The following is a 15,880-nucleotide window of genomic DNA, read 5'->3' as shown; positions in this document are numbered from 1 at the left end:
AAGAAAAGCTGCTTTGCTGATTTAAGCCTTGACAAATGCAAAGCACACACAGATTCATTTTCTCTGGATGTGCAGGCAGCCTTTACATACTCACAAAAGGGCAAAATGAGTTTGGGAATCTGTCAAGCAGAGGACAGCTGAGAACCAGTCCGAAGGCTAAACACAGCTTGCCCTCCTGTCAGATCTGAGCGTGAACTGTTGTTTCCTCAGGAAGTAAACCTGACCATGGCAGAAGCTGGGGTATCAACACAAATCTGTGGGTCCTGGCATATGTGGCTTATTTTAAAATCTACTGCCTTAATATGTCCTTATTTTAAAAATACGGTCTATGGCTTTTAGTAGTGTGGGAGCTAATTTGAGCTGGATTCGCCTTTTCTCGTACCCACATCCAAACTTGTGCATAGTTTGTGTGTAGTTCGTGGTGCTCCTGCTTGAGGGGGCTGGTGGCGAGGGATGAGGCTGGCACGTATGGAGTAGAGCGTTTTGGAACTTGTTTTCCATCTGGTAGCTTTGTACCTCTGAAGGTTGGGTAACTAAAAGATACTGCCCAGGAAGGAGTAGAGATCCGACTGTGCTCGCACAGTAACCACCCTCCACCCCATTCCCATCAGCAGCAAGCGCCCCCTGGCCCTCAGAGACAAAAATTGCACTCTTAATGGACATTCACGAAATATAATGACAACAGTAACATCTGAAAACATGATAGGAAGAGAGATCACTCAGAATTTAATATGAGATCACCTCCGAAGAGGAACACAGTTTTACTTTATTAAATCATCTATGAACCATTTAAATGGGATGGAATGAACTAATCACACTGGCACCACAGCTGTACCTGAAAAGGTTGGCCAGGAAAGCACAAAGGCCACAAGTAGTTTACAAGGAATTTGGCAATACAGTTAGGTGTGGTTTAATAATTACAAACCCTTTTCTTCAAATAAATACACTCAAATCACATAGGAAAAAAAAGATGATACATCAGCCTTATAAATAAGAAACCAAAGCACCGCCCCAAACAGGTTTAGAATGGTCTATGCAAAACTAAAACACTTTGGATGTCTCAACCAAAGAAAGAAGCAATACATGTTTCCCATCATACATATTTCCCTGTACAGAGTCCAGGAATAGTTGAACAGCTGCAAAATTTTGATTCTTGTGGCATGGCAGCTGAGGTATTGTGCAAAAAACATTTCTGAGAACTGAATGCATATTAAGTTAGACTAATCCTCATTTCAAACCTACATACACTGAACATAATTTTCTGTGTATTTAAAAATCATTATTTCCCCTGCATTTAGAGGCAACTTTTTCCCCTTCTCTTGAATTTTCATTATAACTAGCTACTTTCTTAGGAAAATTCAATATGTTGAAGTATTAAAGAGAAGCAAATCCAATTTTAATCTTATGTTTAAACATGAAAAGCATCTGCCAGCACCTAACAAATATCCCCCCATCATCTCTGTAAAGTGAACGTTAATCTAGATAAATGTTAAATGGCTCTTTTGCCCACCCTTCTACGCCAGCCACATCCCTCCAGGCCAGGCGGGACTGAGGCCTCCGAGTTCTCACATGTGTACTGGCCTACAATTTAAATGCAAATAACCCTGTGTCTCATTATCTGAGAAGTTTGTGCAGACACAGTACAGTTGTGACTGTGCCTGTGAAATTAGAGGAGGCTAATCTGTATTCCAGCACACGCGTCACTTAGAGTAAATTCCAAAGAGCAATTCATCACTGCTTTCAATTTAAACACTGAGTGGCAGAGTGCCTAGGTTCGGGGAGAGTGCCTCCCCTTTTTGCTGCCAAGGCAACTGGACCAAACTTTTCTCACTGTAGTTTAATTAGTTCCCAATGACACTAGGTAATTGAAATAAGAGACTTTGTTTAATACCAACACAGCTGGTTGAATGGAAAAGATACATATATGTACAATTAGATGACAATCTATATGTATTCCAGATACCACTGACAGGTAGATGATAACATCAGTCTAAAATGCAAGAAAGTTATTAACAATGAATTACCAAATCAACATCACTCCAGAAGATATTTTTTATTTATTTTTATTTTTTGCAAAATCATCTTTCAAATATAAGGTTGCTTTAAAATAATTCTTTGGTTAAAGTATAATTAAAATAAAAAGTAGAAACTCCTCCCAGCCTTTCACTAAAGGGTGAAAAAGACCACCCCCCTTTTTCGGCCATCAGATGGCCATTTAATCAGCCATTCAGATTCTCTGAATCTAAATGTAATGGGAAACACTGTATTCTGAACTCCATACTGGGGTGAAGCAAAAAGCTCCTAGCTACCAGTGCAGTGATGGAGAAGAGAGCCTGGGAAAATGAATCCCCCAGCTTGTGCATTAAAATGTGCCAATTATTCTCATCCACAGAGGAATAGATGTAGCATTTTAAAATCACCCAAAGCAAAGTCCTATCTATGAATAATACTGGAGCATTAATGGTTGATGTGGCACACTTGTGCAAACAGCAAGCTGTTTCAGACTTTCAATTCTAGATTAAATCCTCTAGCTAATTTTCTCTCACTTAGTTTATTTCAGATAACCTTCTGCATTAAAAAAAAAACAACCAAAAAACAAAAAACTCCAGTCTATCAGAAACAATTTAGTTCTTCTTATCTGGCGTTTTCTTCCTTCCTTGTCCAACACATTTGTTCTTAATAAGCATCAGTCACAGATCAAAAAGAACCAGCTTCAACTTCAAGTTGTAATATCAACCTGGAATTTCTGGATGAATATGAAACCATGTAATACAGTTATCTATTCCTTTTATCACACATCAATTCAACAAAATTTCCAAAGATTTTTCTCAATTGGCATCCCATTGTAATTTTTCAAATAAGTGTGAAAAAGAATTTAACATGAATTCAGGTGATTCACATTAAATTATAATTGTCCATGATAATAATCTGGACAATTTAAACATAGGCTAGATTATTTCACTCGAGGGTTTTTTTTTTTTTTTTTTTTTACCTACATTACTCAGACTTCCCTATCTCTGCCTATTTTTGCTCAAGTAGACCATGATCTAAGGTTCAGTCCATATTGGGCTAAGGACAGTGGATTGTAGCTCAGCTGAAATGACCTGTCAGGTTATCATTGGACTAAGACAACCGAGAGAGAGAGATAACTTCTCTGAACTTTTGTTCTATACAAGCACAGACTTGTCTGAATGCAGTGCTACAGTTTCCAAGGACATCTGATGTGATGTGGCAAGCATTACTCTGAGCACTGAAAGTCCTTGAAAACTTGTGTAGAATCTAGTAGATATTATAGATCTGATTAAACAGTGGAGTCACTTCATTACAGATAAGAGAATGAATGGCAGTGACATTTACTGCTATGTCACTTTTTTCTTAAAACCTTTTAATGGAAGTTGTTTTCTCCATTTTAAGGTTAAAACTTTGATGTTAATCAATGATGTCAAGAGAGAATTATTTTTATACCCAGAAGCTGGATCACTGTGCAGTGCTAGAAGAAATCAAGATTTGTTTCTTAAAATATAAAATTCATGACTTCTTTCTCTAAGTGTCTTAAAAAAAAACTCCAACTATTATCCTCTTGCTGATTAACATACACAGTCAGCAACCTTTTACTTCCTCCTCTTTTCAGGGATCATGAAATTCTAGTTGCAAATAAGAGCACAGATCTATTTTTATATACCGTATGTTTTATGCATCTGGGCTTTGAAGCTTTCTCGATGCTGCAATATATATTGATTTGCTCAACACTAACATTCTGTTAGGTGGGTAGGATTTCATTTTGCACACAGATTCTACACAGTGAACTACATACCCCGCCTGATCGCTGTCTGCGCTGTCAGCAGTCAGCTCATCACACAATTAAATAGACATTGATAACTGATGTTTTGGCTTGATTGTCATTTATTTTTCTTTTAAATTAACTCCCTCTAAATTCAGGAAGCATGTTTGAGGAGAAACCACTGGATGTGGCTCTCTCCCGATTTTCCTTAAAATTTAAATTATTATAGAAAAACAAACAAGAACGACAGCACAAGCAGCAGTGCAGTCGTGACTGTCATTTAAATTAGTTCCCTGACTTCGTCATACATCCCTGGTATAAGTGATGCGTCTGTGAATGTTCTGTTCCGGTTGACGTGTACTCCGGGTGTACAACAGCCTGACCCTCGGTGCAGTTTGTAAAGGTGTCTGTGCTGCTTGAGAATGAGCTTCTGGCTGACTCAGTGCATGTAACGTACATCTTTGCAAAGTGTCAACCTCCGTAATGAGTGACAGCTAGATGGGGGCAAAGCCCAACAGATCCTGGTGATTTACAAGTGCCAAGTCACTTTAGGTTTTGCAAGTTCTTTGTTCCTGGAATGGAACGTTTCACGCATTTATCCTCCTCCTGAGTATCCAAAGTGCTTTGTCTCCCCATTTCATAGATTGCAGCAGAGGGGAAGGGCTGCAGCCAAAAGCTGTAGCCAGTCGCTCTAGGAAAGTGTGGTGGTACCAGGTAAATCTCGGAGTCCAGGAACAGGCGCTGGAGCCAGCAGCACGGTGCAGGGGCATTTGGAGGGCAGGACTTGATGTGTCACCTAAGAATGAATCTGGGGGCTGGGGGGCAGGTTTTTTCTTTAATAGCCTTAAAAGAATTTGTCAGCCTGGCTTTGCTTTACTGGAACGTGGCATTAAAAAGAAGCTTCCATCACCAAACTGGCAGCTCAGGGCCCTTGCTGGATTCTGGGTGCACTTCTCCCTTTGGCAAGGGGAAAGGCAGCCCCCTTGGGAGGCACAGGTTCCTTAGTCCTGATGAGACAGAGGAAAGTAGGCATCCTCTGCCGTGGCGAAGGCCCTGATTTAGGAAGACAATTCTGGAAACCCTTGTTAGCTGGGCAATAGTCCAGAGAGAATGAATTTTATCCCTGAATCAAGTCTTTCCTTCATTCACTCCATCTCATCAGAAGAACTTGAAAGCAGATAAGAAATATGCTAAATGATTCTGAGCGTTCTGCTTAGAAGGTGGTTCAGATTTTCCCACTGTCACTCAACACACAAATAGACACTCCTCCCCAAGGCTTCCCAGGGCCCTTTCTGGTCATCCACGCTGTGGTCTATTCTTGGAGCAAAGTCTCTCTCCAGTTGAAGCCCCCAGTGGGTCCGTGGGTAAGAGGAAGGATGGGCGGGTCTGTCAGCTGCCATATTCCAGTTTCTCCTAATTCTTCACAGGAACAAAATCCCAAGTATGGGATCTGAGGTAGTAAAAAAAAGGGAACACAGAAAACAGAGGCTTAGTGCTTTAACTTTTACCTAGGTACAGATATATTCAGGTGACCCCGGAGGATAGGAGTATTCATAGGGGTGTCCAGGGACTTTGCAGATATGCAGCTTCCCCCCAGAATCAATTAAAAAATGGATAGAGCTGACAGATTTAGAGGGAAGAGTATTAAACTGCAAGAGAGGACATCAGCAGGATTTACTTAGCGGCAGCGCACTCCTCTAATGCAATTAAGTAATTATTTATAGATTCCTAATAGTGTGCGGGAAAAAAGAGGACAATGATATATAAATCCAAGATGCTGGGAGGTAATTCCCAATTATAAATCAAGTTAAAAATGTAGCTCAATGTTTCTGAAATTATCCTTGGACAATGGGTAAGATTAATTTTAAAATGGTTTCACTCTGCTTTGTTTTTTGCTCAAGCTGCGGCCTTCCTCAACTTTAGCAGTCATGACATTTTGTGTGTGTGTGTGTGTGTGTGTGTGTGTGTGTATCCAGAGCTGCATTTATACACAAGACAAAAAAATCTGTGCATTCAAATAGCTTACAGACTAATGGGAAGGACAGATGCATAAAGCAAACAACAACAATAACAATAAAAAAAAATAAGAAAAGAATTGCTCTGGAGTGGGAAGCAGGTTCCCTGGGGGCAGATAAAGGAAGCCTGTAACAGCCTGAAGGGAAGTGCGTGGGGGTGGCTGACCACAAAATCCACAGGCACTAGAGGGAGAATCTAGATGTGATCAACCTCATGGGTTTTCTGTCTCACCTCCGTGTTCCTGGGCTCTCCTTTCAGCCTGGTATTTTAAATCCCTGCTTCCTCTGGCCCACCAGCCTTCAGGCCTCTCTTCTAACTGAGCTGTCAGATGCTGTGATTTGACCCACTCACCTTCTTCATCCAAGCCTCACTCCCTTGGGGAAATTCAGGCAATTTGCTTACATACTTAGCCACTTCCTAAATCTAACTCTTAGAAGCCAGAGCTAGCTCAAACACTCCTTTTCCTAAAAACATGCCTAACATAGGGTACCATCTCGACCGATACATCTTGGTTAAGTGAAGCAATACCTCCCTAGCTCTGGGTAAACACACGTGCTCAGCAGCACATAGCACCAGCCAGTCACTGGCTGCACCACCGCCCTGCAGCAGCACAGGCCCCAAGTGCAAGTCCGTTTGAGTTACCTTTCGGACCATCTGTACAAAGTCCTTGGAGTTCTGAGGCGACAGGCCCTGAAGTTGGCAGGTGCAGGCTTCAAGGGAAGATGCATGGGCCACAAACAGGATGTTATTTCCTGGGGGGGAAAGCAAGAATGGGAAGACAGTTTCTCTAAAGACATGTAAATACTGTACATGCTAGAAGCCCAGTGTTCCTGGAAGAAACAAGCATTCTTAAGGAGATAATTTTGATGTGCTTTGTACTGTTAAGGCCGCCTAATGCCATATAATTTTATATATATATCTCATCATTGTTAATTTTCGTACAATGTTTGATTTCTCCTCTCTCAGGTGTAGTCCCCACAAAATTCCTACCACCAAGTCACCCGTGACCCATCACCATAGTCTGTTGTGCTCTTCCTGCCCCTGTTTTAATTCTTCTCTCCCCGGCTGAATGTCTCTGATTTATAGTTGCCTGCTAGTTTCATCTTTTTTTTCCTGATCCCTGGTATGGTTTCCCTATGTTCCTTCTATAAGTGAAAACCATACAATATTTTTCTTTTCCTTCTGACTTATTTCACTGAGCATAATCCCTTCTAGTTCCATGCATGTTGCTGCAAATGGCATGAGTTTATCTTTTTTGATTGCTGAGTAGTATTCCATTGTGTATATATACAACATCTTCTTGATCCAGTCATCTATTTTTGGGCATTTGGGTTGTTTCCATAGCTTAGCTACTGCAAATAGTGCTTCAGTACACATAGGGGTGCAGATATCCTTTTGAACTAATGTTTTTGTGTCCTTTGGGTAGATTCCTAGGAGTGGAACTGCTGGGTCATATGATAGCTCCATTTTCAGTAGTCTGAGGAACCTCCACACAGCTTTCCATAGTGGTTGGACCAGTTTGCAGTCTCACCAGCAGTGTAAAAGTGTTCCCTTTTCTCCACATCCTCGCCAGCATGTTGTTGCCAGTGTTTTAAATATGTGCCATTCTCACTGGTGTGAGGTGATATCTCATTGTGGTTTTGATTTGCATTTCCCTGATCATAAGTGATGTTGAACATTTTCCACATGCCTGTTGGCCATTTGTAATGCCATTTAAAGGCCTGGTCCCTGAGCTAATTAGGGAATATTAGAGGCAATGTTTTTATTTAAAGATTTATTTATTTATTTATACAAGAACTGGGGTACAGGCCAGATTCTCAGGAGGGTGAGAGGATTCACCAGAGACAGAGTGAGGAACAGAACAGGCAGACTGACGAATTACACTGTTGAGGGGAGCAGCAGGCGAGACAGGAGAGGTCTGCCGCGCCATGTGGGACCCTTGCCGGCCGGCCGGGATCGAACCAGCGCTGCAGAGGCTAAGGACAGCTTCACAACTCTGTGCTCAACCGCCTGTGCCACCAGGGGAGGCCCGAGGCAGTGTTTTTAAATGACACTGTGTACAGGAATCTTCCCTTATCTGCAGTTTGCTTTTAGTTACCTGAAGTCAATCTCAGTCTAAAATTATTATAGACAATAAGATATTTTAGGAAATAACCATGTTCACATAAATTTCATTTCAACATATTGTTAGAATGGTTTTATATCATTATTATTGTTAATCTCTTACTATGCCTAATTTATAAATTAAACTTTATCGTATGTATATATTAGTACTCTCTGAGGTTTCTGGCATCCACTAGGGGTCATATCCCCTGTGGATAAGGGGGGGACTACTGTATACATGTATTCTATACCACATACAGACATAGTGTGTGTGTATATACACACTTGCAAATACATACACCAGGGCGGGCCCATGGACCATGCCCCCAGCCTCCTGCACCTTGACATCCTGCCTAAATAGGCCACACCAGGACACAGGCAGAGGACAATCCTCAGAGCATTCATAGTACACCATGTGTACTATGTGCTGATCATGTGTAGTTTTTTATAGCTATCACCATAATCTAGATCAAAACCATTCTGGGGCCTCCTGGTGGCCCAGGGGTTAAAGTCTCAGCACTATCAAGCTATCACCAGCCACTGCTGCGTGAGTTCAATCCCCGGCCAGGGAGCTGACCTGCATGGCGTGGCAGACCTCCCCTGTCTTGCCAACTGCTCCCCTCAGCAGTGTATTTCAGTAGATCTGCCTGTTCTGCTCCCCACTCTGTCTCCAGTGAATCCTCTTACTACACCTCCCTGCCCCGCATCTCTGGCCTACACCCAAGTCCTTGTATGCATAAATAAATAAAAATAAATCTTTAAAAAAAAATTCTGGTCTACAGGACCCTCTGCTACTCCTTCTAGTATGCCACTGTAGAACTGTGAGAACTTGAGGCTCGTAGAACATCCTGGGAATCTCCCAGGAGGGAGCAAGGAGTTGGAATGATGGAGGGTGAGCAGCTTCTGAGTGACACATGAAAGGAGTCACCATGGCACTGCTGACCAGGGCTAGTCACTGAGAGCCTCTGGGTGTGTGTCATTCTAGACTTTGCTCTATGAAGATAAATGGGAGGAGAGGGAAACTGCATACTCTTTTGTAACCTGCCCTTTTCACTAAAAAAAAAAAAATTGTAAGTCATTCCTCCATGTCATTAAATATTTGAGCTCAGTTTATAGAATTCAAAAGCTAACAGACTGGAATCTTACAGAACACTGCTCTTGGCTGGTGGTAGCAGGTGGGATGTGCTGCAGAAGGTACCCGTGTTTCTGTATCAAATTATAGGCAAAACGGTAAAGAACTTCTGGAAATTGTCACAGGGAACCTCCTTCACAGAGTGCAAGAGGAATAGCTATAATGAAAATTCTAAGTTATTTAGTATAGTAACTAAACATGGTATATTTCCATGGAATATCTACCATCTTAGGTACTCAGAGAACATTATAAATTTAACATGACAGCATCTAAGAGTCCTTATTGAGCAAGTCTGCCAAAGCAAGCTGGAACGTCTTGAATAGCCTATTGACCACAATCATATACTTAAATGTGGAGACCAAAGCAAAGCCACCTACCTTTACTTTTACATTCACTTATTATTTCTTTGGTGACTTGGAAACTTCTACTGATGTAAGTGTCATAGGATTCCGAAACCACTAATTTGCTGACTGGAATGTGAGGTCTGTAACAGAAAAGTGAACAAAGGAAATAAAAACATTTTGATTCGGAGACAAAGCAATTGATATCGCTCTCCACTTTATTTCAAGACCTTTCTACAGTCCCTTTATTTCTGTTAATCCATTTTCCTAGAAATGCTGGCGGTATTTACGCTGTGGAGAAGGGTTGGATTGTACAGAAAGTCCAGCAGGCGAGGTGCCTGGTGTGAGTGACCAGTTGAAAATGAAACATTCAGTGCATGTTCCTCCCACAGGAAACTCAAAGGAGCTTGATTTTCCTGACCTTCAGGCCTGGTCCCTGAGCTAATAGGAAGCAGGGCAGAGATTAGATCAATCTGCTTATCTGTTTAGATCACTGGGGAATAATTCCTGCCTCTCTCCAGTAGCCTTTCTTACACATGTTAAACTGCAAGGGTAGGTTTTATTTAATAAGAGTTTTTTTCCCCACTTTTTATCAGGATATAACTAACATACAACCTTGTATTCGTTTAAGGTGTACTAATTACTGACTGGATGCACTTAGAATATTGCAAATGGCCATCACTACAGAGTTAGCCAGCCCCACCACAGACCACATGGTCCTGTGTCTCTTTTGTAGCAAAAATGTTTCAGATCTCTTAGGGCCTTTTAGGTTTTATTATTAACTGTCAAGACAGGCTGTGCACTAGATCCCTAGAATTCACTTCAATGGAAATTTTACCCAGTGACCAACATCTCTTCACCCCCAGCACAGCCCCCCTAGTCTGTTTATGAGTACAGCTGTTTTAGATTCTACTGTAAGTGGTATCATGTGGCGCTATCTCGTAATACCCTGTTTTTATTTCCTTTGGATACGCAGGCGTGGAATTGCTGGATGCTGGGTAGTTTTGTTTTAATTGTTGAGGAAGCTCTATACTGACTGTTTGCATAGTGGTTGAAAAACAACGTTCCATCCAACGCTATTAAAGACTTTTCTCTACATCCTTGCCAGCATTTGTATGTCTTTTTGACGATAGCAGGTGTAAGCCGACATCTCATTGTGATTTTGATGTGCATTTATCCGATAATTAGGGATGTTAAGCATCTTTTCATGTACTTGTCATCTGTGTGCTTTCTTTGAAAAAATATTCAGTTCCTCTGTCCATTTGTGAATTGTTTTTTCCTTACTGTTGAATCATCTATTTGGATTTTAACCCCTTATCTTACATATATGTATTTGTAAATATTTTCTTCTTCTGTAGGTTGCCTTTCATTTTGATGCTTTTTCTGTGCAGAAGCTATTTAGTTTGATGTAGTCCCATTTACTGATTTTTGCTTTTGCTCATGTTTTTGGTGTCATGTCCAAAAATGGTTGCCAAGATCTTGTCAAAGATCTTTCCCCCCTGTTGATTTCTAGGAGTTTGATGGGTTCAGTTCTTATGTTTAAGGCTGTGATTAATTTTGAGTTAATTTTTGCGAGGAGTGTAAGATATAGATCCAAATTCATTCATGTGGTTATCTAGATTTTCAACACCATTTATTGCAGCCTCTCTTTTTCTTACTGGGCAGTAATGTTCTCTTGTCAAATTTTAGCCTGAGCCATATATTCAAGAGATTATTTCTGGGTTGTCATTTCTCATATTGCCCTTCAGTCCTAGGTCACAGAGCTAATAGGAAGCATGGCAGAGGTTAAATTGATTTATTATCTATTTAGAGCACCAGGGAATAATTCCTGAGTCTCTCTTCAGTAACCTTACTTACACACAATGGCCTTAAGGGTAGGTTTATGTGTGTATTTTTATGCCAGCTTCATACTGTTTTGATGATTATAGTTTTTTAATATAGTTTGAATGTAGGAAGTATGATACCCCCAGCTTTGTCTTTTTTCATGATTGCTTTGGCTGTTAACATACAACTTTGTGTATGGTGTATATACAAGAGTCTTTTATGGTTCCATACAATGGGGTATGATCCTTTTAATGTGATGTTGAATTCAGTTTGCATCAGGGATAATGGTTTGCAGTTTTCTGTGTAGAGTCCTTATCTGGCCTTGGTATCAGGGTAATGCTGACTTTGTAAATCAGTCACCCTTTATTGCAATTATGGCATCAGTGACCCTTGTCTGTGATCCTTTTCCTGCAGACTGTGAGGCCATGGTCATTGCTGGAGGCCAAGTGAATGTCCCCAAGTTCCCCACTTTTTTTACAGAACTTGTCTCAATAGTTGCAGGTATTAGTTGCATATGGCTCTCGATGTGGTAGCTAGACAAATAAGTTTGGTTTAATGTCTATTTCCTCTTTTTACTGTCTAGTAGAAGGCACACAAAAAAACTTTGCAGGTTCAATACTTCCCTCATTGCCTTGTGAATTTGGCAAACCTTATGAAAACAATGGTAAAACTTTATTTTCAAAGATTTTCTTTATAGCCTCCCCTTGTGCCTTTTCCCCCTTATTTCATTGAAGTGGCATGAGAGGCCTCCCATACTGGGGTGCTCTGTGGATACTTACTGAAAGAGTTTTACACATGTGGTTCTCCTGGTTCTAGAACTGGATTCCAGGCCAGTGAATAGTTGCTTCAATTCAGAAAAGCAAAATACTAACTCAGTGACAATTTTCAGCCCAGAAAATGCCAAGATGGATCTTAAGAAAACCTTTTCGTTATGGGGCAAAGAGCCCCATGAAGTCGGGGATCATATCAGGTCTCATTTCTAAGCACCAGGGCCTTTTCTTAGATCAAGAGTGGGTTTTCAAAGCAGATGCTTGGTCCCTTGGATTTGAGAATTTATATACCCAACACTAGACTTCAATTCCCATTACCTCTCCTGCCCTTTGTGTTCAGGGTGTCTGCTTACACTGTTTTTGAGTGTAACTGTCACTTGTATGTTGAGTCTTCATTGGTATTTGGTGCATGAGGGTGGTGGTGAGCGCTCAGAGTGCTCTCGGCCTCCTGATCGGCACATGCTCTGCTGCTGCTGTGACTACTGACAGGGCGCCCGCGTTGGCCTCTGTGCACAGAGCCCCTTTGAATCCTTTGCATACCACCTCGTAGCACCCTTCTGCAAAGCCTCAGCTTATGTGGGATGGGACTGTCCTATGAAGTCGTTAGGAACTCTCAGAGCCTGGATTTGAGATCAACCTCTGTGAAGCTGGGGCCACCCTGGACACATGTGACAGCGTCCTGCCCAGGCTGCCCTTCCGTGCACTGGGAAGGTTCCTGTTCCCTTCCTGCCTCCCTCCCTCCCCTCCTTCCTCTCTACTTTTATTGCTTTCTCTGCTCATGTCCTCCCCGCCTCCCTTTCTCCCCTCTTCCTCTCCTCTCCTCCCTTTCTCTCTTCCCCTCTTCTCGCCTTCCCTTTCTTTGCCTCCCTTCACCTCCTCTGTCTCTTCCCCTCCCTTCCTCAACTGTCCTCTCCTCTCCTCTCCTCGCTTCCTGTCCTCCCTTCTCTCTCACCTTTCTCTCCTCCCTCTTCTCCCTTCATTTCCTCACCGCCTTCCTATCATCTCTCCACCCTCCTCTCCGCCCTTTCCCCTAGCCTTGCCTCTTTTTCTCCTCTCCTCTCCTCCCTTCTCCTCACTCCCTTTCTCTCCACTCTCTTCTCCTCTCCTCCCCTCACCCCTTTCTTTCCTGTCCCCTTCATCTCCTCACCTCCCTTCTCTTCTCCTGTCCACTCTTCTTTCCCCTCCATTCCTTCCTTCCTCTCCTCTTCTCCTTTCCTGCCCCCTCACCCCTCTCTCCTCCCCTCCCTTCTCTTCTCCCTTCCTAGCCTCACTTCATCGCCTCCCCTTCTCTCCTGTCCTCTTCTCCCCTCAGCTTCCTTCTGTCCTCATTTTCCCTCTCTTCCCCTCGAGCCTCCCTTTCTCTCCTCTCTTCCCCTCCTCTTCTCCTGACCTCCCTTCCACTCCTCCCTTCTCCTTTCCTGTCCTCCCCTCCTCCCTTCACCTCCTTTTTACTCCTCTCACACTTGCTCTCCTCCCCTTACCCTCCCCTCCTGTCCTCACCGCCTCTCCCTCCTCTCTTCCCTTCACTTCCTCTTTTCTCCCCTCTCCTCACCTCCTTTCCTGTCCTCTCTCCTTGCTTCTCCTCTTTTGCTCTATTCCCTTCTCTTATCCTCTCCTCACCTCCCTTCCTATCTTTCATGCCTTTCTCTCTGCCCTTCCTCCTCTTCTCCCTCATCTCCTCACCACCCTTCCTATCATCTCTCCACCTTCCTCTCTGCCCTCCCCCTGTCCTCATCTCCTCCCTTCTCTCGCTCATCCCTTTCCCCCTTCATCTCACTTCCCTTCCTCTCTTCTCTCTACCCTGCTCTCCTCCTCTCACCCCTTTCTCTCCTTTCCCCCTTTTCTCTCCTCTGAGCTTCCTTCCCTCCTCCCTTCTCTTCTCCTATCCACCCTATTCTGTTCTTCTCCCGCTCCTTCCTTCCTCTTCTCTTCTCCTTTCCTGTCCTCTCACCCCTTTCGCTCCTCCCCTGCCCTCTCCTATCCTCACTTCATCTCCTCCCCTTCTCTCCTGGCTTCTTCTCCAGCCTCATTTTCCATCTCTTCCCCTCCTCTCATCTCCCTTTCTCTTCTCCCTTTTCACTTCCTCTCCTCTTCTTTCCTGTCTCCTCTCGCCCCTCCTCTTCTCCCTTCACCTCCTTTTTACTCCTCTCACACTTGCTCTCCTCCCCTTACCCTCCCACTCCTGTCCTCACTTCCTCCTCCCTTTCCTCTTCATCTCCTCACCTCCCTTCCTCTCTTCTCCTGCCCACCCTACTTTTCTTTCCTTCCCTCTTCTATCCTCACTTCATCTCCTCCCCTTCTGTCCTCTTCTCCTTTCTCCTCCTCTAGCTTCCTTCCTTCCACCCTACTCTCCTCCCATCCTTTCTCCTCCTGTCTTTCCTTCTCTTCCCCTCCCTTCCTCACTCCTCCCTTTCATCTCCCCTTCCTCCCTTCTCCTTTTTACTCCTCTCACACGTCTACCTTACCCTCCTCTCTTCCCTTCACCTCCCTTCCTGTCGTCTGTCCTCACTCTTCCCTTCTTCTCTTCCCCTCTACTCCCTTCTCACAACCTCTCCTTCTGTTCCTGTCATCTTTCATGCCTTTCTCTCTGCCCTTCCTCCTCGTCTCCTCTCCCTCATCTCCTCCTCAGCTTCTTTCCCTCCTCCCTTCTCTTCTTCGCTCATCGCCTCACCTCCCTTCACCTTCCTCCCTTCTCTCATGTCCTCTCCCCTCTCCCTCCCTTCTCTCCTCACTCTTGCCTGCCCCTCCTCTCTGCTCTCCCTTTTCTTCTCCCTTCTCCACCTACACGCCTTCTTTCACCTCTTTCTCTCACTTCTCCTCTTCCCATCATCTCTCCTCCTTTCTACTCTCATCCTTCCTCTCCTCTCACCCCTTTTTCTTATTCCCTCCTGTTTCCTGGCCTCTCACCCTTTTCTCTCCTCTATTCCCTTTTCTTCTCTCACCTCTACTGTCCTCAATTTCTACCATCACCTCCCTTCTCCCTTTTCCTTTTTCCATTCTTTCCTCACTTCCTCTTGCCCGCTCATCTGCTTTTCTTCTCCCCGCCTCCATCCGCCCTCCTCTTTCTCTTCTATTCTTCCTTCCTCTCCTTCCCACCCTTCTTACCTCCTCCTTTCTTTCATCTTTCACTCTCTTCTCTCTTCATCTCTTTACCGTCCTTCCTATCACCTCACCCCCCTCCCTCCACAGGGGTGATTGCTGATGCCATTTTAGATGTCACTGTATTCCCCCAAGAACATTCAAACACAGTAAAGCAGCCACCGTAGCGTGGATAGAACAAACTGTGAAATATATTAGATTTATTTAATTTCATTTTTGAAGAATGCTAATTCCTTTGCACAAGGAGGGGGAGCACAGGATTTATGGGGTTATCCAAAGGCCTAGTTGTAAGCAGCAAAGTGAGCTGTTCTCTCCTGCCTTAGCCAGAACCTCACATTACTTCATTTGACATTGTGGCAGCTAATCAAAATGAAAGGTCACAGAAGAAATTCTAAATCCTGCCCTAAGATATAGGAACATCAGTTCCTAACATGAAGGTTGTGAAAATCTCTTTCCTCAAAGACATTTTAAAACGCCTGAGTGGATTTTTGATGATTAATGTAACTATATTATTGGGTAATTCTTTCAGGGGGATAATAGGTGAAATATATTATTGGTTCATTCTTAACTGTTTACATGTAGATTATTCCTTTGAGCCATCTACATGTGCTTCTTTTTAATCCAGCAGTCTTGTCTAGTGAGAGAAAAGCAGAGCACTAGGGATGAGGGGAGTGTCTAGTCGATTGCACAGTAACTTAACATGCAGAAATGACCAAGGAAAGTAGTTATGTGTGACCCTATCTGACTTAAGGCAAGCCACTTGACATATAAAAAAAGTGGTTTGTCTACATTTGGGGGTTATAGCAAAAATAAA

The 15,880-nt window shown here is 43.2% G+C and overlaps 1 protein-coding gene across 1 annotated transcript in view; it reads right to left on the bottom strand.

The window, feature by feature from the left end:
* Positions 1-744: 744 nt before the first annotated feature.
* UBASH3B (ubiquitin associated and SH3 domain containing B) overlaps positions 745-15,880 on the bottom strand; it is a 136,953-nt gene continuing 121,817 nt past the window's right edge. Inside the window, exons 12-14 of the mRNA XM_054693158.1 lie at positions 9,410-9,516; positions 6,440-6,549; positions 745-5,231 (exon numbers count right to left, since the gene is read on the bottom strand). Coding sequence (XP_054549133.1) covers positions 5,094-5,231; positions 6,440-6,549; positions 9,410-9,516 — 355 coding nt within the window. The 3' untranslated portion in view covers positions 745-5,093. The remainder of the gene's footprint in view (positions 5,232-6,439; positions 6,550-9,409; positions 9,517-15,880) is intronic.

This window comes from Talpa occidentalis, unplaced genomic scaffold, assembly GCF_014898055.3.
Source record: "Talpa occidentalis isolate TD23 unplaced genomic scaffold, MPIMG_talOcc4v2.1 talOcc4.12, whole genome shotgun sequence".
Lineage (NCBI taxonomy): Eukaryota > Metazoa > Chordata > Mammalia > Eulipotyphla > Talpidae > Talpa > Talpa occidentalis.
The sequence above is the reverse complement of the archived record's forward strand: the minus strand, read 5'-3'. Positions and strand labels throughout refer to the sequence as shown.